Raw genomic sequence first — 23,287 nt, forward strand, 5'->3', positions numbered from 1 at the left:
TCTCGTGGGTTAAAATAATTTTTACTGAATTTTTAAATGGGATAAAAGGGTTAATATTCTTAATGGTCTTTTAAACAAATCTAATTATACCCACTTTGTCCCCAACGATCAAAAATTCCTCCATGTCTATATATACTCATTCATTTGTCATAATTACAAAAGAATTAGCAAACTTGATTAAGGCAAAATTCTCTCAACTTTCAAAACCCTATATTAGCCAAATACCACTTCCAAACACTCACAAACTCATCACTCTTGATTTCTCAAAAGCATTGTGAGTATCTCGTAAGGCTAGTGTGTCACATTTGCTAGAACTCTCATTTACTTTGTTGCTCGATCGATTTTCTGAGAGAGTTCATCATTAAAGTTTTTCCACCGGTTTCATTTGATAAACCTAGAGTGGAAAGACTTTGAGGGTTGTGGTTCTTGCATTATTGTTGCAAGATACCTAAACCTAGATTTTGTGTGTGCAAAAATCCTTTTCAAGCTAATGCTTCAAATAACTCTATTGTGCTTTGAATATTAGAATATATTATTGAGTTTGTTTGCTTGAACTCTCTTAGCATATTTTGAAACCTTGATCTGATATTGTATTATTCACATAGTGTGTTTCAAATATTGCTTAAGTATATACTCTAGATCTGAACTGAAAACTTATACATGACTGAGTGTTTAGCACACATTAAAACATTGAGCATATTTACATATCATTCGTGCTTGCATTATTGATTGAGCTATACTGGTGCACACATCTTCTTGTCTAGAAGCAAATTTCCGTGTACGAACATTTTATACACATTGGTTGTATTCTAGGCACAGGCCTGAAGAGGGAGACTAACCCTGTGGAATAGTCCCAGATTGGCTTAGACTCGGTTAGGAAAGCTAGGTGCGTCATCCTGTTAAAACGTGTCAGTTGAGGTCAGCCCTTGAATTGACTTGGTTGTATTAAGTGCCGCTCCACCCGTTTAAGTGAGCATTATAGTGGTAATCCTTGTGCCGGTGTGGCCAAGGCGGGGACGAAGGCATAGTTGGCCGAACCCCGATAACATATCATGCTTGTTCTTTACATTTTAGCTCTTTACCTTTACTGTACGTGTATGTTATCTGTGGACTGTGTAGACTCACCCTAGGTTGTATTGCACTGCTAATAAAACCTATTAACCTAGGCAATAAATTTTAAATACACAATTCACCCCCCCTCTTGGGGTTGCACCAAATATAACAATAATGATTATATAAATTATAGGTATAAGGAAGTTGAAACTTCTTGAAGAAGGAAAGTAAAATTCCTTTCCTAAATCTAACAGAGAGCTCACGCCTCTGCGCTTAACTCTCCATCTCTCTCTCTCTCTCTCTCTCTCTCTCTCTCTCTCTCTCTCTCTCTCTCTTCTTGATTTTGTTGACCTAATGAGCATTGATCGAAAATCAAAAAATACCATTGGGCTCCATTCTCCGCCACCGACATATCTACCGGAGTGGATTTGTCGCAAGAGCGACATAAGCATATCCCCTGGGGTAAGGTAAATTCCCACTCTTACCTCAATTTTTCTTTAATCCTAAGTCAAATCAACGATTGGACACCACCACAAGAATTTAGGGATGATTCTCTACAAATCTAGCGGAGCGGATTTCTCATGAGGTTGTTGTAGGCATAACCCCAAAATTATGATAAGGGGGTTATTTAAAGATTAATTTTTATTTAATTATTGTAGATTTGAAAATTTTAAAATATTAGGCATTTTGGGATTGAACTAGAGTTATTGAATTCAGGGTTCGGGTGAGCGTCGCGGGTATAATTTCGGGATCCCTTCAGGCGTAGTTTAGGAAACCAGGTAAGGGAATAGATTAAGTCAGAATTGTCAAAAAGTTTAACGTTTATTATATAGAATTTTTTTTAAGAATTATATGTATGAAATAATTAGTTTTTGGAAAATACTGATGTTGAACTGAGTAAATCATGAATTTATATTTAAAATTATTTTTTCAATAAATATTTTTTTTTTCCAAGCTAGATAATATTATATAGAAGTACATATTTGTGTGGCATGAGTATAGATAATTTTTACTGCAAATTTATAACATGTTAGAATATTTTATATTTTCACAGAATAAGCATGATTTGGCAATAGTTTTTAAAGTTAATGATCAGTATGGAAATTAATATATTGTTCAGTATATTATGAAAATTCAGCTAGTGCAGATGTCGTGTAATGACAGCTGGCACAGATGCCGAGATATGATAGACAACACAGATGCCATGGTTAGTCAGATATGAAAATTTATTCAAAAATTATGGAATAACAGTTTTTACTCAGAATTACGTAAAAGCTAGATTTTGTTGCAGAAATATGAAAATGTTATTTACGAACATAAATATATTATGTGAAATGTATTATATAGTAGCAGAACCCGGATGGTCACGAATGTTAAAGAGCACGATATTGTAGCTAGCTAATCAGATCGATGTAGTAGGATACCCACTAAGTGCCGACCCCCAGAGGTTGTCGGTAAGTAGGTTGGGCAGAACAGATTGGGTATAGCTAACAGTGCAACCACACTGTTCAGGAAGTGTGGGTCGGTTGCCTATTAGCCCGGAAGTGTAGGCAGTGTAGTAGGATACCCACTGTGTTACTAACCCCTAGAGGTTGTTGGTGTAGTAGGCTGGGCAGGCTAGGTTGGGTGGGCAATTGTGCATAGTCATGTTATGTTTGAGTACTTAACCTAGTAAGTCAGTCAGCGTTAAGTCCAACCTACGGGCTACACAACTTGGATCATGAGGGGTGGAGTCATGATATACAGATATACATCCAGGTTATAATTTCAGTAAATACATATTTAACAGATGATTTTAAAGATATGAAATTTATTATGTTATAGTATGAATCTATTAAAAAGTAGATATTTTCATATGATATCAGTTGCAGCTTAAGATATGCATAAATTACAGTTACATTTTTTGCAGTATATGTTTATAATATGATAATATTCACGTTGCCACACACTGATATTAGTTTATTTTCCTTATTGAGAGATGTTTCACCCTAACATTACAAATATTTTAGGAAATCCTGACAGACGAGTGGAGCGAGGTCCATAATAAAGGAGTTCGTAGGTACTACCCAGTTGCATGGTAAGTAGTCGGGTCAGACTCATAATGGATTTTGGGGGTATATATGTGTATAGGTAGTAACAATGAAATTCTGGTATTGTACATATGTAAAGTGTAATTTGGTTCTGCTGCTTATAGGTAATAGGTATGTATAAACAAATAAATTCCTGGTACCTATGGGTCTGGGTTGACTTTGACCGTGTATTATAGTATCAGAGCATTATCAGAGTAATGATATTTTATGTAAAAAAAAAATGATTCTAAAGTCAAGGCGTTACATCGATTGACCACCCCTCGAAGGCTAGCTGACTTGCCTTGTTCTTAGGCAAGGTTGATCGATCCCCTGCAGAGAACAATCACCCCCTTTATTTTTATTCCAAAACATGTGCATCAACTTAAACTCCTTTGAAAAGGTTTTCATAAGGCCTATGTAGAAGACTTAATCTTATGAAGACCTTAGTACTTTATTGCCCTTCCAAATCGTTAAAAGTCACATATAACACTCAAAGAAAACGAAAGGATTTTTTGTTTTTTTTTTTGTTGTTATGACTGAATCTTTAAAGTAGGCTACTTGCATATTCTCAAAAGAGGAATCAAGTCATCTGTAGTTCATCAAAATATTTTTAAATTTTAGATTAGAAAACATTTTGATGATTTTTATTTGAACACTTTAAATCTTGGTTCAAAAATCCATATCTAATTAAAAATATTGATTTTTTTAGAAAAATCTTTACAAAAGTAGGGTTTTGAAGCCTACTAAATTTAGACAAAAAATGACATCTTTCCACCTAGAATTTTAGTTTCTTTTAGAACACTTAAAAAATGAATTTTTTTTTTATATATATAGAGAAAACCATTAAATTATACCTAATTATTAGTAGGTAGACTCGATCATACACTCTGGTGAGTGTTTTGATTCATCAATAACACAAAAATCCAAGAAACGTTTAGAGAAACAACTATAAAATAGCCTCGGGATTGCAAGTCAACTGCACCTTAGAGGCTAGTTGATCATCTACAGAAGTTTTGGGCGATCAACTGTGCCTCAAGGATAGTCCACCATTTAGATGCACTTTTTGACTTATCTTCGAAATTTTCATGTAATTTTATAGATTCAATACTAAAACCTTATGCATTCCTATTAGAGATTACGTGCGAATTCAAAAATATAACATGTGAATATGATATAAAGGAGAGAAAAACATTAAAACTCATTTTTTTTAATCAAAAATTGCATTTTTTTAAAAAAATTGATGTGAAAATCAAGTGTGGTTTTACATGATGCATGTAGACTACTATAGGGATTCTAAAAGCAATAAGAAGAACATGAAAATATAGAGAAATCTCATGATGCAAACAAATTGAACAATGGCATGTATATTCACGTTTCAATAAAACTTGAAAATAAATGCAAGAGAATAGGATTGACTTGAAAATGTGAATAGTATTCCAAATAGGAGATGCACTCACACAATATGCACACACCCAAATATCACTAAAGAAAGAATTGTGACAACAATGAAATATATTCAATAACCCTTCTAAATAGGAATAGTCTTTCTATCACCCAAAGAAATTGAATTTCTCTTCTGTATTCTCACCCTACCCCCTACTTGGACATGTAAGAAAAGGACTATGCATTATCTATGTATAGACCATGCATGGTGAAGGCAAATAGGAGTTGAAAATTTTGAATGTCAATTCAAAATTCCAATGACCATAACCTCTAACTGCCAACAAAAGATAACCAAACTCCTTGCCTAACACTTGGCAATCTTAAACACATTAACCAATCAAATAAAAAAGATTTAAAATTTGGAAATTTGCTTAACCATTTGATTGCCCCTTGGGGCTTGTGGACTATTATTGGGTTGACACCAGAAGTCTTCATGCATGCGTGAAAAAAAAAAGGAGGTCAAGAACCGATCGACCACCATTAAGTGGTTGGTTGATTGCCTTATACAATTTTTTTTTTCTTCTTTTTGTTTTAACTTAAATTTTGTATTATCCATCTAGGTTATGAAATGTTTGGGCAAAAAGAAGACTATCGATAGAAATAATTAGTAGTAGAATATTTGCATCATTTGGCTATAAAATCAAGAAAAAACCTTTTGATTTATGAGGGGAGCAATGACAGATTAAATATGGAGACATGCCCCCCCAAAAATGTAGGATAAGAACAATATGAGTCATCACCAAACAGGTGGAATCAAATTAGAGTGAAAAATAGAGGTCTCACCTAGAAATAAGTGTTACTATTTTAGCCACGAAACTAGCTCTAGATAGCTATAGTCGAAAATCACTCTGTCCACAAGATAAAGAAGAATGAGTCATAAGAATGTCAAAATATTAATTCAATTGGACAAGAAATCACCATCGGATCATGAAGATCAAGCTAACTACATGAGCCCCTTTACCTTAGGATTTTGGTAAAATGGTTTTCTTCTCTCCTTTACTTTCTTCTTGGCTGTCCTTGGATCGAATGAAACTAAATCTTACACCAACAATTGTTTTTTGCTTCTCCAATACTTCATTGCATAACTAAGTGAACCAAGACATTCAAGTGGACCACTCAACATACGTGGATCATCCTTAAGAGGAAAACCCAACATGTTAATTATGCCATTCCTTTATATAGTTGCTTGTCACTTCCTAATTAGCCCTCCAAATGTGCTCAAATTAGTTTCTAAAATAAAAAATGAACTAAGATTTAGGGTGCGTTTGGCCCCACTTTTTGGATGAAACTTGTCCTATTAAAGTGTAAACATTATGCATAATACATTTGGTAAACAAATTTTTTCAACTTTTAAAATGACATGTTTTAGCTTTTTTGAATAGCTTTATAAGTTATAAACTTGAAATTAAAAGCTAAAAACCAAAACTCTTTTCTAGCTAATTATTCTATTGCACGGGTATCCCTATTTTTATTTTTTATTTTTTTTATAGATATCAGAAAATTATCAACAGATCAATTATTTTCTTAAAGTGATATTTGATCATTTCAAATATTTTATTTTCCAAACATTCATAATCAACTTTTTCTTTCTAATCACTCCATTTTCATTGGGGCAAACAAATTACTTGAATCAACTCCCTTTTATCAATTCGTTTATAAAAATTTCTGCTCATCAACAAGACGATGCAGTTTCTCCGAAGAGCAGTGTTCAGACCGTAGTGCATGCTGTGTTCGGATCGGATCGGATCGGATATGAAGGAAAGGAACTTAGCACGAGTTCTCTCTTCTTTCTTTGGGAGGGAAGTGCCGTTCTATCATCGTAGCCACGTTCCTGAACACCCTTAAATCTTTATGATGTGATTTACCTTTAATTTTATTTTATATAGATGTAATTGAATTCCAAGCCCTACTCAATCTTCACCTTCGTTTTGCCTATGCCCTTAATTTTTTGTTCATTTTCTGATGAACCATGTCTATCCTAGTCCAACAAATCCTATCACCAGTTAATGCAAAGAGACATGTTTTTAGTGGGAACTTCTTTCCCATGGCAGATAGCACGAGGAGAAAATGAAACCCACACCAAATCTTAATTGCCTTCCTAGGAAAATTTGTCGAGAATATGATACACAGAAACTCTTACCTTCCTTTTTTCAGGTAAGATCCAGAGAGATACATCTAACCTTTAAAGCATGGCCTGAAGCGTTTTCTCCACAACTACTGAGCATGACTTCACATTTCATAAACTGAGATCAAATAGACTGTTGTATTCTCCCAATCTCGGCATTAGTATCCATTCTTTCCAAGCCCAGCAGCCACATTTTCAGATTATTTCTCGCCTTCTATTTTAACAGATACTTTGGCGAGTTTACAGGGCACAGCTTCTTCTAGCATTTGAACTACCATTCTCATGGATGGTCTTAAGGCTGGGAACTTGGCTGTGCATTGAACTGCAATCCTTAACACCTTGATGGCATCTTCCTTTTGGGCCTCTGAGAAGTCCGAGTCCACCGCGTCAAGCACATCCTCTTTGCTCCCAATCTTGCTCCAAATCCAGAACACTATGTCCTTGTTCTCTCCATATTCTAGCTCGCTTGGCCTTTTCCCTGTGACCAATTCCATTAGGATCACCCCAAAGCTATAGACATCGCTCTTCTCGTTCACCTTGTATGTGTATGCATATTCTTCACCAGAATAAAAAACAGAAAGGTGAGACATTGACAGGAAAATAATCAAGGAACTATATTCTTTTCTGGTAATCAGAGAAATGCATTCAACTGTGTAATTAGATAAATGCCTTTATTTTCAGTTTTATTTATTTATTTATTTTTCCTGGGTGGGGGGTGGGAAAGGTGTTAATCAAAGAAAGATGGGAAATTAATAGAAAAACAATTAGTGACATGTATTTTGTTTTCTGAGTAATCAAAGATATGCATCTAGAAACTGCAATTTGGTAATTTTCAGACCCATTACAAATCCCTGTTTGTCCAGGGCATTTGTATCTTCAGGGCAACTTAGCCTACTTATAACCCTCAAAAAATAACAATACAACACTGACTTTTCTCGAGTTAGTTTAATTACCATAATAATTAACGCAATGCCAGAACACGTGATTGAAAAAGAAACTACATTGGCAATTTTAAAAAAGTGGGGGAGAAGAGACTCACCAGGAGCTATGTACCCATGTGTCCCTGCAATAATCTCTGTTGAGTGCCAACATCCATTAGCCTGCATAATTTTGGCCAGACCAAAATCAGCAATTTTAGGTTTCAAATGCTCATCGAGCAAAATGTTACTCGACTTGACGTCACGGTGGATCACTGGCCTATCACACCCATGGTGCAGATATTCTAATCCCCTTGCAGCCCCAACTGCAATATCGTACCTCACCTCCCAACCCATCTTCATTTTCTGGCATGTGTGTAACCGATCCCACAAGCTCCCATTGGGCAAGTACTCGTACACAAGCAGGCTTGAATCCTCGCTAGAGATGCTGCAATATAGCTTCACAACGTTCACATGCCTAATTGAGCTCAAGGTTTCTACCTCTGCATCATATTCAGGCAATCGCCCCTTTTGCTTTGTGAGCATTGCTGCGCTGCTTTGACCGTTCTTTTGATCTGTGGAGTAGGACCTCCATATGTGCTTCACTGCTAGCACATTCCCATTCTTAAGTGCAACTTTGTACACATTCCCAGACCCTCCTTTGCCGATTAAATTCTCCTGTTTGATTGAGTTGATGATTTCTTGCTCGGTGAAACTTACTACATGGAACGGTTTCATATCCCAGGAAACTGTTGCACTCACTGAACCATCGCGATCTTTTGCCCGCAACTTCATGAAAAGGAAACATCCAAGTGAGACAAGTAAGACAATTGTTCCAGATATGAAGCAAGATATGAATGTTTTGAGGCTGCTGGACTTTCTGGAATCAAATGAACAAGGTGGGAAATTTCTAACACTCTGACTGCATAGGCCAGGGTTTCCGGAAAAGCTAACTTTGTATGCTTCAATAGACAGAGAATCCGGTATGCGGCCTGTTAATCTATTATTTGATAGATCCAGAAGGCTAAGTTTCAAGGATGCTAAACTCGCTGGGATTCCACCGGAAAGCTCGTTATTTGACAAGTTTAACGAGTTCAGAGACGGTAAGGATCCAAGACTTGCTGGTATTTCGCCAGACAGAGAATTTCCTGCCAGGTTTATGTCATTGAGAGAAGCACAGGAACCTAGAGAGTCTGGTATGGCACCAGAGAACATGTTACCTTCCAAATGAAGACTATTCAAGCTTTTTAATTTTCCCATATTTGCCGGAATTTCACCCGAAAACTGATTTGAGCTCAACCCAATAGAAACCAGGGATGAAGCTTTCGACAATGCCGCTGGCAATTCGCCAGAGAATCGATTGTTAGCTAGGAAAATTTGAGCAAGTGAATTAGCACTTCCAATGTCATTTGTCACCGGGCCTTCAAACTGATTCAAAGTAAGATCAATTATTGAAAGGTTTGGCAATCTCCATATTCCAGCGGGGACTGTACCCGAAAGCGAATTGTTGTTTACTCGCAAGCGAACAAGCGACAAACAGTTCGAGTATGTTGCAGGAATTCCTCCAGTGAGTTTGTTCTGGAGCAAGAGAAGATCAGTCATTTGACCGTTCTTGCACATATCCGGTGGTATAGAGCCAGTGAGGAAGTTCTCAGAAATGTCAATAAACATGAAGTTCGCCCAGGAACCGAGCTTTCTCGGGAGAGAACCAGAGAGCTTGTTGGTGTAAAGTGAGAGCTCCACCAGGTTCTCAAACTCCCCAAACTCCTCAGGAATCTTTCCGGATAACTGGTTTTCGAATAGTTGCAAAGAAGAAAGGTTTCTCAAGAGCTTTAGCTCGGATAGATCGCCTTCGAGGCGATTCTGTGAAGCATCAAAGTTCACGAGGCTCGTGAGGTTTCCAAATCCCGTTGGAAGCTTTCCCGTTAATTGGTTGTTGTAGAGCTCAAGCTGCCATAAATTCACAAGTTTGGTAATCCCCATAGGAATTTCACCGAACAGTTGGTTGTCAGAGAGCTCAAGATTTTTTAGCTTTGTAAGATTTCCAATCCCTTCCGGGATTTGTCCCTCTAGGCTGCAGTTTGTAAGATACAGCCACGACAGTTTCTCAAGCTTTAGCACTTCCAGAGGAAATGGACTCCAATCAAATGGGTTGTCTCCAAGGCTCAAGAAAGTAAGATTGGTAAGATTTTGCAGTGATTTCCAAGGAAAAATTCCGGAAAATGCACTTCCATTTAGATTCAAGAACTTCAAATCACGCAAAGTAGACAAATCCGGCACTTCTCCAGAAATAAAATTCTTACTCAAATCCAAGTACTGCAGCCTCGTACAGTTTCTTAAGCCTTCGGTGATGCTACCGTTCAGAGAATTCGACTCAAGAGAGATTTTCTCCAACGATTTGAGCCCACATATTGAGTCGAAAGGAACAACTCCGACCAGTTCCTCTCCCGGAAGATTGATCTCCCTTACGAGCCCGTCGGAGTTGCAGACTATTCCGGTGAAATTGCAAGAAAGGATGTGTTGTTCCCATGAACCAAAAACATTGGAGCTTGATTTGTCAAACGCGGACTTGAACTCGAGGAGAATCTGAAGCTCGTCGGGTTTAACAGGATAAATCAGGCAGAGGAAGCAGAGGGAACAGAGGAAGACTAATCTCAGGAGATTCTCCCGCCGGCGAATCCACATGCCGACCGGTGAAAGCTTCTTGGCTAATTTCTTTTCTGGGTCTTCTGAGAATAAGGCTACGAGAATGAAACAGAAGGTTGGCGGTGTGTAGAAGCTTTAAGCTCAGCGCGCATGGTTGGACTGCATGTTGACCCTGAAGAAGGCCAATCTTGAGACGCAAAGTTGCAGTAAAATGTCACCGTACTTCTGTTGCCCTGTTTTGAGTCTTTAATTTTCTACGCCATGCTAGTATGCTACCTCTTAACTGTTTTTGTTTCTATTTCTGACCCATAAATTCTTCAAATTGCTAAAAACAGTGACTCACTGCAGACCCAAAACACCAAAACCAGAAAATGAAATGCATGAAGACAGCTCTGTTTGCTGCTGCTGTTGGGGGGAAGCGAATCCTCACCAGGTGAAATTTTTAGGCAAAAGGTTAAGCTATATTATATTACAGTCTACAGATCATGAAATAAGTTAAGTGACATGATTAGAGGCATGGGTCTCATTATTTTTTTTTATGTTCATTGTCTTTATGATTTGTACAATAATGCACCAGGGACAGTCCCCATAGACAAGGCTGCCAACCTAGACCGACCTAAACCTCTCACCATAAACAATAATGCCTCTCCTGCCTTCACAACGGTTGAATTATGGCCGTACGATGAGCTTATGCTAGGTAAGCACTGCTGATTGATACATTACACCATAGCTTTTGTAAACATGAACAGTATGAACAAAGCTATGCAAAATCCTCTCTATATTGTCTATAAAAATTGTTAGGTTTTGTTGACGCTCGATGATTTTAATATTTCAATCAACAAAATAAATCACGTAAAAAATATTTACAAAAAAATGGAGACGAGAGATTTTACGTGGTTCGGTAAGGTTACCTACGTCCACGGAGCGTGTACTTGGAGAAAAATCCACTATAAAATGATGGAAGTATAAGATCTGATCAGTTTCTCCCAAATCCTAAATCCCCTGTACACCCTTTCACCTTCAACCCGTTGAAGAAAAGTTCTTCCTAGAGAGAACCCCCCCTTCTAGCTCTACTTGCATAAAATGACAAGCAATCCTTATATTTTCTCATGGCTTACAAACATATATATGACACCACACAATTGTTGGATTTTAGAGATCATCCAACAACTGAAATAAAAGCCACAATAAATAAAAATAAATAAACATATATATTTTTTTAACAATCTCCATCTTGGCTTTTAATCACGGCCAAGCACAACATTCCATCCCCACACTCTAGGATGCTCTGTCAACAATCAACAAGAGACTGCATTAACTAAGTCCAAACAGCGCTTGAACTTAACTAATGTAACAGGCTTCGTGAGCATATCTGTAGTATTTCCATTTGTGTGGATCTTCAATAACTGGAACTTACCACTTTCAACCCAACCTCTAACTGAATGGTATCGCATGTCAATATGCTTCGTGCGATTGACGTGCGAGAGTGGTAGACCCGATTCCTTGCCAAGTGGATCACACTCTAACTATCACAGAATACGTGTAATCTATCCTGCATAACACCAAGTTCCTGAATTAGTCCAATTAACCACAAAGCCTCCTTATTTGCCTCTACCAAAGCTATGTATTCAGCTTCTGTATTAGAAAAAACTGTAGTAAGTTGTAATAGAACCTTTCAACTAATGGAACCACCAGCCATGGTAAAAATGAAGCCAGAAGTAGACCTCATCTTATCCAAATCACCTGCATAATCGGAGTCCACATAACCCTGAACATTACAATCATCAGTACATTCAAACAGGATACCATAATTAGAAGTGCCACGAAAATATCTGAAAATCCATTTCACCGCATTCTAATGCATTCTACCTGGATTAGCCATATATTTGCTTACCAAACTAATGTATATGACAAATTTAGTCTACTACATACCATAGCATACATCAAACTCCCTACTGCACTAGCATAAGGCACACTAGCCATATCCAACTTATCCTCATCAGTAGAAGAACACAGTTTAGTAGACAACTGAAAATGAGCATCTAAAGGTGTACTTACCGGTTTAGTCTTATCCATGTTAAACCTTTCCAACACCTTCTCAATATACTTACCCTGTGACAACCACAGCTTATTCTATTGTCTGTCCCTCCTAATTTCCATGCCAAGGATCTTTTTAGCTGCACCAAGATCCTTCATCTCAAATTCATCCTGTAATCTGGCTTTCAACACATTCAACTCATCAGTATTGTTAGAGGCAATTAACATGTCATCCACATATAGCATAAGGATCACATATACACCATAGTTAAGTAATCTGAAGTAAACACAACTGTCATAATTGCTTCTAGCACACCTAATCCTCAACATATAAGAATCAAACCTCTTATTCCATTGTCTAGGGGATTGCTTTAAACCATAAAGAGACATATTCAACTTACATACCAGGTGCTCTTTACCTTGTTCCACAAACCCCTCCGGTTGCTCCATAAAGATATCTTCCTCCAACTCACCATGAAGGAAAGTTGTCTTTACATCCATCTGTTCTAGATCTAAATCATGCACGACAACCCATACTAACAAGGATCTAATAAAAGCATGCTTAACAACAGGAGAAAAGATTTTATTATAATTTATGCCTTCTTCCTGTTTGTATCCTTTTACTACTAACCTGGCCTTATATTTTATTCCTTCTGATTCTGAAGTAGGTTCTTTCTTTCTGAAAACCCACTTACAACCAATTAGCTTCCTGTCCTTGGGCTTTTGAACCAACACCCAAGTGTCATTCTTATGAAGAGACTCCATCTCCTCAACCATGGCTCCAAGCCAACTCTCTTGTTCAGAACTCTAAATTGCTTCCTGAAAATCAGAAAGATCCCCACTACTGGTAATCAGAGCAAATGCAACTAAGTCCTCAAACCCATACCTGGTCGAAAGCTTAACATTCCTCCTTTTTCTACCGGTGGCTAGCCTTGTAGGCTCATGTCTATCACCTGTCTAAGGAATTTTCTGAGGAACTGTAGCCTGTCTCACTGTATCCTGTGCAACAAAATAAAAAATAGTAGTCTGAGTATTACCTATACTTGAATTCTGAATATTGTCTAACTCCACCTGAATAGATACTCCCGTTGAATCAGAATCCACTTTCTTATTAGCATTCTCTTTCAACATGACTTCCTCATCGAAGACCACATCCCTGCTAATGACCACCTTCCATGCTATTGGGTCCCACAATCGATATCCCTTCATTCCTTCTTGGAAACCAAGAAATACGCACAGTTTGGACTTAGAGTCTAACTTTGATCTGTCCTGTTCCTGCATATACACATACGAAGGACAACCAAATATTCTCAACACAGAGTAATATACTGGCTTACCTGTCCATACCTCCTCAAGAACCTTTGCATTAATAGTTACAGAAGGAGACCTATTTACCAGGTAGCATGTCATACTCACGGCTTTTGCTCAAAATGACTTAGGAAAATTAGCCTGAATTCTCATACACCTTGTCATCTCTAGTAATGTTCTGTTCATCCTTTTAGCCACCCCATTCTGCTGTGGCCCATGTGGAACTGTAAAGTGCCTAGTGATCCCTTCTTCCTTACAAAAGTCAATGAACTGACTATTTGTACTCCGGTCCATTGTCAGATCTCAGAAACTTCACATGTTTCCCTGCTTGCTTCTCTACTTGAGCTTTCCATTCCTTGAACTTACTGAATACGTCACTCCTGTGTTTCAGAAAATACACCCAGACTTTCCTGAAAAAGTAATCAATAAATAAGACAAAATAAATAGCACCACTGTGAGATTGTACCTGTACTAGACCCCATACATTTAAATGAATGTACTCCAGCACCTCCTTGCTCGTATTCTTTCCTATTCTGAAACTCACCCTGCGTTGTTTACCAAACAAACAGTATTTACAGAACTTAAGCTTACAATAAGAATTACCTCCCAGTAAGTTCCATTTGTGCAGCTCCTACAAACCACGCTCACTCATGTGAGTCAGCCTTATATGCCATAGAGTAGTATGATCTGTGTTTGTATCTGTATCTGAAGAGGTACTAGCTGCAACTCCACCTGTCACTATGCTACCCACCAGATTATACAAATTGTTCCTCAGATGACCCTTCATTACTACTAGTGAATCTCTAGCCACTTTCAACACACCATCCCTATCTGAAAAAGAGAAACCATTACTGTCCAAAAAGCCCAAGGAAATCAGATTCTTTTTCAAATTTGGAACATGCCTCACATCCCTGATGGTTCTAACCACACCATCAAACATCCTGATTTTGACCGTTCTAATACCAAGAATACTTCAGGAAGCATCATTACCCATCAACACCGTCCCTCCAGAGATTGGTTCATAGGAGTCAAACTAGTCCCTATATGGACACATATGATATGAGCACACCGAATCCAAAGTCCAGGTATCGGCTAAGTAACTGGAACTTGTAGTAACAGCTAAAAGATCCTCATCAAAAACTGATGAATTGCTCTCCACTACAATAGCTTGCTCAGTCTTCTTCCTATTCTTTTCCTCTAAATCTTTTTTCCTCCTTAGACAATCCTTCTTCATGTGCCCTTCTTTCCCATAATAAAAACAACCACTCCTCCAGTTCCCACTTTTACCCCTGGACTTGGATCGAGATTTCTCTCGATTCCAATTACCCCTACTAAAACTCCTACCCCACTGTTGGCTAGACTCACCCTTAGCCCCCAACCTTTCTCCATGTCATGGATAATCTGGTTTGTGAAAATTCTCACTCTCCAGAATGGCAGTAGTCACCTCATCAATTGTAAGAGTCTCCTTACCTAGCAGTAGTGTGGTTTTCAAAGTATCAAGTGAATTGCCACATACTGAAATTATTTTTCCCTTTAAAGGGCTCCACCTCAAACTTGGTCGTTGACGTACTCGCCATTAAAAAAAAAAAAAAATCTCTCCTCTGGCGTCAGCAATGACGTCAGCAACAGCGCCTGTGTTAGCTTCTGCGTTAGCATGATGTAAGTGCTCCACGGGGAGCATCCGCGCGCTCTGAGCTAACCTGACCTGATTCTGAATCTAGGTCTGTCACCCAATTCTGGCACTGTTCATCATGTTCTTCATCTGCAAAATTTTTTTTTCTTCTGATTTTTTTTTTCACACCTTCAATTGAAAAATTTCGGAATAATTTTCCGCCCCTGACTTGAATCTTCATGTACCTTAATCCGATTTGAATGAACCGCTCTGATCTTGAGCACTCCTGCGGAAAAACTTCAAATCCAAAAAATTTCTTTCGATCTGATATGATTTGATCTATTAGATTTGTAGCCAATCGAAATCGTGCTCTGATACTACTTGTTGACGTGCAGCAATTTTAATCTTCCGATCAACAAAATAAATCACACAAAGATGAAGAAAAGTTTTTCCTAGAGATAACCCCCCTCTAACTCTACTTGCACAAAATGACAAGCAATCCCTATATTGTCCCATGACTTACAAACATATATATGACACCGCACAACCATTGAATTTTAGAGACGATCCAACGGTTGTGATAAAAGTCACAATAAATAAATAAAAATGAACATATTTTTTAACAGGTTTTAAAATTTCAACCTTCATTTACAACTACAGTGACTTACGCAGTTGGATACATACTTTGTGTAGCTCAATATGTCTAGTAAACTCCTGTAAAATCGAATTTCAAATTTCAACCTTCACTTCACTTGAAATTATATATAGTCCCCTGCTTGTAAAAATTTCAAAATATTCTCAGACGATAATATAGAATCTTATGTCCAATCTTAAAATATTTACAATATGACCTTATATGTATACACATACATAAAATAATGTATGTGTATAAGAATGACCTCAACCTTATCTATACGCACGAACAGCGTAAGAATTTTCCGACGAGAATACAGGTCGTAATAAATTGTTAAATAATTTTAAACCTTTTCTAAAACATGAATCGCATTGATGGAGATGCCAACGTCATAATGCAGATCCTTTTCTCCCCATTGATGAACAAAGAATCCATTATTTAGGCGGCTAGCCATAGAAGAACCAAAATGAATGAAAGAAAAAGCTCACCTACTTTCTTGCGATTAAAATAGTTCCATCGACTATGTAGAAAGTCATGGGCGAGGGTTGTCGCGGAGCGAAGAAGTGGCCCGCCATGGTTGACTAACCTCCCCGGCGGAAGCTACCCACGTTTGAGCAGTGAGAAAAGGCGAGGTTTGATGCACTAAATTTACGCACATGTTGCTTCGGCGAGAGTCGGCAGAGCATTGGACTTTTGGAACAGAGGGTGGGTTCAATACGTCTCCTCAACCATAGGCTCTTGTGATACCGTAGGTGGAAGGGCGTGGCTGTATGGGTTGAAGGATGGGCCTCCCTCTGACCGTCTGTGGGAAAAACTGGAATGGGGACAGCCGGGTTAGGCGGCTCCAGGACTAGGAGGCCGAACCTGTAGCCAAACCGGGGTCCTTAGGGTGAGCTCTCTCTGCCTCAGCAAGAGTCAAAAAGGAAGGCTTGGGAATGGAAATTATGGAGGGGAGGGATGAAACGCAACGAGGGTTAAGAGTCTTGGGAATTTGATCCAAATGTTTAGTTTTTCTAATGAACTTTCTATACAGTTATTAACTTATTTTGATCAATAGAGTTGACACTTAAGGTATCACCTAGTTAGATATAGGACTAACTAAGTATTGTAAAGAGATTTTAATCTTTATTTTCTTGTGATTGATGAAAAGGAATTGATATCAAAATCCAACACTATGTTAAATTTCTCATTAAAATTTGTATAAATAATAAAAATTTAACACTTAAAAATTAATTTATACTTTCAAATACCACTTTACATTATTTATAAATTTGATTACATAATTTAATAGCACTGTTCAAAACACATCTTCAAGAAAAAAGATGCCAGCCTAGACACTTGATGTAATAACCCAAGAAATTCTACAAAACTCGTCGACGAACACAGGGGTTTCGTCGACGAGAACTCTCCAGGATCTTGTCGACGAGAAGATATCGAGAGAAGGTGTAAGGCATACTGAAACTCGTCGACGAGGGTGCAAGTTCGTTGACGAACTTTCTACAAGACTCGTCAACGAGGTGACGTGTCTCATCGACGAATCCTACCTTATAAATAGCTGAAACTCGGATTTTTAATCAAAATCTTCAGCGCAAAAACCCTCATCTCTCTCTCTCTCTCTCTCTCTCTCTCTCACGACCCCCTCTCATTCTCTCTTCGTTCCTAGCCCATTTCTCGCCGGATTGAAGATTTGAGACCACCACGACGCTCTTGGCGAAGTTTTCTACAAGTCTGCCGGAGCAGATCGTGGGGAAAGTTGATTTGAAATTCATCTCAAATCTGAGGTAAGGTGTTTTATTTAGAATTTGCTTTCCCTGCAGTTATAAGAAGTGTTGTATACAAAAAAATACTGATATTTTATTTTGAAAGATATTGTTTTCAGGATGTTGAGTTAAGAACCCTGCGAGTATAGAGCCAGAATTTAATAGGGGCTTTTCAGATTTAAGGTAAGGGAAATATGCTATGTTAGCAGTTTTAATATGTATACAAAATATTATGAATATATATTTGCAAGCATGCAGATCAGATTATTTTGTTTCCAAGAAATATGAATATTATCTTTATAGCAGAATTACAGAAATCGAGCATGAGATTGTGTTTACTCAAATGTGTGGCAAGAGTTTATTACAGTACAATATATATAGATTTTACAGTATTACAGATATACAGATATTAAGATATTTCAGATTATTAGCAATGAATGAGACTTACAGTATTTTTTAGAGAAAAACATGATTTCTAAACCATAATACTCAGACAGTTTATTTAGACAGAGTATACAATGATAGCATCAAGATGTTACAACAGATTATTCAGAGATTACAGATATATTATATACAGAATATACAAATATTATATACATAATATACAGATATTATATATAGATATATTATACAGATATTACAGATAGTACAGACAGAAAACACAGATGTTACAGACAGATAATATATATATATTTCAGTCAGATATCTCAGATAGTACAACTCAGAATTATAGTGTTATGGTTGTTTTTGAAATCATGTTAAAAGCAGCAAGATGATTATATATTTATATATGTATACAGTATTACACGATATCAGATCCCTGTGGAAATTACAGACATATATATTTACAGCAGAGCACGGTACCATTGCTAGTTTCAGACACGTGAACCCACATGACTCAGATAGTATGTGGATTCCGTATAACCGTGTTAGGAGAGATTTGCAGTCTCCCCAACATGTTGGGTTGAGGTAGCCGGTTAGACGATAACAGAGGTTTGAGATGGCCTGAAGTGATTGCAGTGGGTTAGGATCTACATAGATCATTGTAGATTGGAGGATGATAGAGATTGACTTACCTAAAGGACCGACCAGCGTAAGTCCAGCCTACGAGCCGCATAACCCTATCATGAGGGGATATATCATGATTTACAGATCCCAAGGTATAACAGAAGTTCCTATGTACAGATCTATCACACAGCAGCAGTTTATACTATTATATTAGCAGTACCTTCAGATAGCAAACTCAGATACATAATTATATTTTAAAGTTTACCTGATAGATATATATTCTCTACAGTTTATCAGTTTTCTCAGATTACAGTATTATTACAGTATTTTAAATGATTAACTTAGCCGCCACACACTAGTAATAGCATATTTGTACTTACTGAGCGTTGTCTCATCCCACTAACTTACTATTTTTCAGGAGATCCAGCCAGGCGAGCAGATCAGGCTCACGGATAGACATTAGCTTGTGCTACCCATACATGAAAGGGTAGGTATTTTGAGATATCAGAGTTTGGGATAGTTCTCAAATTGTAGTGGCGTCACTGTGTATTTTTGTATAGCAAGTATATTTCAGAACAAAGTAGTTATCTGATATTGTATTTAGCAGTTCTTAGTTTTATGTACCGCTGCTTAGTTATGTATGACATACATAGTTTCTTTAGTGCTCTCTTGAGGCTGAGTTATTTTCAGTTCTATTTCAGATAGATGATATTATGATATGCAGATGAAAAAAAAAAAAACTTAATAAGTAGCAGGTCGTTACAGTTTGGTATTAGAGCCTAGGTTGCTAGGTTTTGTAGACTCTAGAATGCAGTGGATATGTTGGCATTACAAGGCTTAAAATCTTATTATCTTGTTTTGATGCTAACAAACAAGTGGAATTTAACATATTTGTATAAGTAATGTTATTTTAGGGCTCACATATGAGCAAGTAAGGTCAAAGTGCTCACAAGGATCAAATGAAGCTTAAATGAATCAAAGTATGGATTTAAAGATGATATATTAAACCTTGAAGAATATGAGGTCATGCATGAATTGTTGAAAGCCAAGGAATGTTTAAAGGGGAAAGAGCCAAAGAAAAACAAAGTGAGAGAGTTCAAAGAATATTAAAGCTTGAAGACCAAGAAAGGGTCAAAGCAAGCATGAAGACTTGAGCGTTTAGAATGTTAATGTCTTAAAAGTCTCATGTAAGTGCTTTAATGTTTAAAATATCGTTTGAAATATTTTGAAACTCTTAGGTTAACTTCTTGAACTTAGATACCTTTTAGCATACTTAGAAAATATTTTTATAAGGTTGAAAATTATTTTAAAAAGTTTAGAATCATTTTTGGAATGAAAAGCACCCAAAAGAGTTTTTCCAAATGCTGTCAGTTTTTATAAATTCGCATTGAGGTGAATTTTTCTCTATCAAAATATCCTTATTTTAAAATGTGTTCAACATGAAAGTTGTAGGATTTTCTCTTAGCTTTCTTTTGACACCAAGAACACCTAATTTGGAGTCATACAAAAAAAAGTTATGGTCAAAACACTGAAACAGGGTCATAGCTGTCAGTCATTTGAACACTGTTCAGGGGAGGAACTTCAGCTGTTTGAACAACACACAGAACGACCTCAGACATCTGAAGAATAAGCTCAGACGTCTGAAGATTTTTTGGGACAGAACTGAAACAGGTAGTAGCTGTTTAGACGTCTGAACCCGGCACTTCAGACATCTGAACTCGACACTTCAGACATTTGAACCCTCTTTTCAGACGTCTGAAGCCTCTCTTTAGACATTTGAACACTGTTCAACGGGCAAATTTTTTAAAATCTAATTTTTTAAAAATAGCCATTTTGAGCTCCAAATTTTCTGACAACTTGGGAAATTCTCTAAGGAAACTTTAGCCACAAGGAAACTTTTGAAAACCTATAAATACATGGTTTTGCAAATCAAAATACAACCAAGAATTGAAAAATCTGTTTTGAGAAGTTGAAAGCACTCTTGTTCTTCCAAAGTTCTTTTTCTCACTCATTACAAATCTTTTTTGCTGAGATATTCTGAAGTGCTAATCCTTCCTCCTTTGAATTCCTACTCCTAATCGTCATCTAAGAAGGATATTGGTGAATTCTATACTTAAGCTTCATTGTATTTCATATTGATATTTTACATTGAAGTATATAGTGCTGAAATTTTACTAACTTTCTCTTTGAGAGAGTATACTTGTACGCAGATCTTATATTATGTTTATTTTAGTTCTTTGATGTTTCAAGAATTGTTTGGATCGTTGGCTAAGCAAGGGGATATTGCTTAGAGAGGCGGGCTCTAGCCTAAAGGAGTGACCGAACGAGGGGACATCGTTTGGAGAGACGGCCTCTAGCCAGTGAAGGAGTTTTTGAGCGTGGGGTGTCGTTTGTAAAGATTTTGTTCCACCCGTCAACGAAACATGTTTAGTGAATCTTTTGGTGGTTTTCCAAAGGCGAGGACATAGGCTGTGTATAAGCCGAACCTGGTAAAATTCCCCGTCTCATTCTCTCTTTCCCTATTCTTTATTTTCAGTTCATATACAACTGCGTGGATGTTTTAAATATCTAAATTATACATACTGCGCATATTTGGAAATCAAGTAAACTTAGAGTCTAATTTTGATTTGGGTTGCGAAAACCGAAAGGGAGTACGTTGGTTACACCATATCTTGCGGAAACCATATGGGAGTACGTTACTTGGTTAACATCCCAAAGATAAATTTACCAAGAGTTTATTTGAATTCTAAATATTTGGAAAGAGTGAGTGGATTCATTTATATAGGACTTTACATCAGCAAGCATAAATTCTCATTCACTACAGGGTTTGGTTCAAATTTGACTAATATCAACAAACAACCATTTTGAGTTTTTATATTACATAAGTGCTGTGTATTGGCTTGTTTGTTTGCTTTCTAATTATATTTGATTGGTTTGGTTGAATGATTGGATGTTTGTATGATTAAGGATTAAATAAAGAAACTAAGTTCTTGAGTGCTTAACAAATTAAACAAATAAATCACAAATTGGTTAAAAGAAATAAAATAAGTTTAAGAATTCTAAAAAGGAATTAAAAGAAAATTTTAAAAGCCAATTCACCCTCCCTCTTAGGAAGCTATTCCTAATTTCAATTGGTATCAGAGTGGGGTTATAGCAACTCTTAAACTAGAAGCTATAAAGATAACTAAATGGCTAACTTAGGCGTAGCTCCCTTTGGAGAGGGACAATCTTCAATTAGACCACCAATCTTTTGTGGTTTGAACTATACTTTCTGGAAAAAGAAAATGCAAATATATCTCCAAACTATGAATTGGAAAGCATGGGAGGTTGTCATGGAAGGTGACCAAACTCCTACTAAGATAGTTGATGGAAAACAAGTCCCTAAGGAGAAAATTGATATGACAGATTTAGACTATAAGATGCTGCAAGTAAATTCTAGTGCCATGAATGCTCTATATTGTGCTTTGGATGCTAATGAATTTAATCGAGTAATGACTTGTAAATCAGCTAAGGAAATATGGGATAAGCTAGAAGTTACTTATGAAGGAACAACGGATGTTAGGGATAATAGGGTTGATATGCTCACAAGCGAGTATGAAGCCTTTAGGATGAACCCGAATGAATCCATTACAAATATGTTTACTAGGTTCACTGACATAATCAATTCCCTAAATGCACTAGGAAAAACCTACACTACTTATGAGATGATAAGGAAAATTCTTAGAGGGTTACCAACCGTATGGGAACCAAAAGCCACTGCCATAACCGAAGGAAGAAATTTGAAAAACACTTCCTTAGATGAACTTATAGGTTCTCTCCTTACATATGAAATGACAATGAATGAAAAGAATGGAAAAACCAAAGCCCAAGAATCAATAGCCTTTAAAGCCTTAAAAGAAAACTCAAGTAGTGAAATGGATGAATATGAATAAGCCTTCATATCTAAAAAGCTTGCAAGGATACTAAGAAAGAGAAATAAATTCAAGAGAAGAAATCAAAAATCTGAATCAGATGAATCAGAAAAAAGAAATCTAAAAATAAAACTCCTACATGTTATAATTGCAATAAAGTCGGACATATAAAACTGGAATGTCCATTACTAAATAAAGAGTCTAAGAAGAAAAACAAAAGGGCCATGAAAGCCACTACTTGGGATAGTACAAGTAGTTCGGAATATGAATCAAGCGACCAAGAGGTTGCTTACACGTGCTTTATGGCATGGGACAACGAAGAAAGCTCCTCAACTAAATCTTCAAATAATTCTTGTAGTGATGAATCAAGTGATGAGAGTATGCCATCTTATGATGAACTTCAAAATGATCTATTCAAAGTACATAAAATGCTGATGAAAGCAAATAAATAAAACACTTCATCGAAGAATAAGAATGAAAGTTTAATGAAAGAGTTAGAATTCCTAAAGAATGCTAAAAGAGATAAAGACTCAAAACTCAAGCAATTAGAACATAAGTATGAATCATCAATGAAAGAAATAGAATCCAAAAATCTTGCTAAAAAAGAAAACAACTTAAAAATTAAGGAAGTAGAAAGTAAGAATGACCAAATGATAGAAGACCTTCGATCCTTATCCTCTACCATATATGAGAAAGATATGTATATTTCTGAATTAGAGGATAGAATCAGAAAATTATCTGTAGAATTAGAGAAATCATTAAAG

General features: G+C 36.8%; 1 protein-coding gene across 1 annotated transcript; it reads right to left on the reverse strand.

Moving 5' to 3' along the window:
• Window positions 1-6,628: 6,628 nt before the first annotated feature.
• Window positions 6,629-10,856, reverse strand: LOC131163980 (receptor-like protein kinase 7). Its single transcript, XM_058120848.1, has 2 exons — window positions 7,730-10,856; window positions 6,629-7,246 (listed from the first exon to the last, which is right to left on the reverse strand). The coding sequence occupies exons 1-2, from the start codon at window positions 10,290-10,292 to the stop codon at window positions 6,891-6,893; spliced, it is 2,919 nt and encodes a 972-aa protein (XP_057976831.1). The 5' UTR covers window positions 10,293-10,856; the 3' UTR covers window positions 6,629-6,890.
• Window positions 10,857-23,287: the final 12,431 nt, after the last annotated feature.

This window comes from Malania oleifera, chromosome 9 (genome assembly GCF_029873635.1).
Source record: "Malania oleifera isolate guangnan ecotype guangnan chromosome 9, ASM2987363v1, whole genome shotgun sequence".
NCBI lineage: Eukaryota > Viridiplantae > Streptophyta > Magnoliopsida > Santalales > Ximeniaceae > Malania > Malania oleifera.

Coding starts and splice junctions, on each gene's coding strand:
- LOC131163980 (XM_058120848.1), bottom strand. CDS start 10,292: ATGTGGATTCGCCGGCGGGAGAATCTCCTGAGATTAGTCTTCCTCTGT. Junction 7,247..7,729: donor ACATGGGTACATAGCTCCTG/GTGAGTCTCTTC, acceptor ATTCTGGTGAAG/AATATGCATACACATACAAG.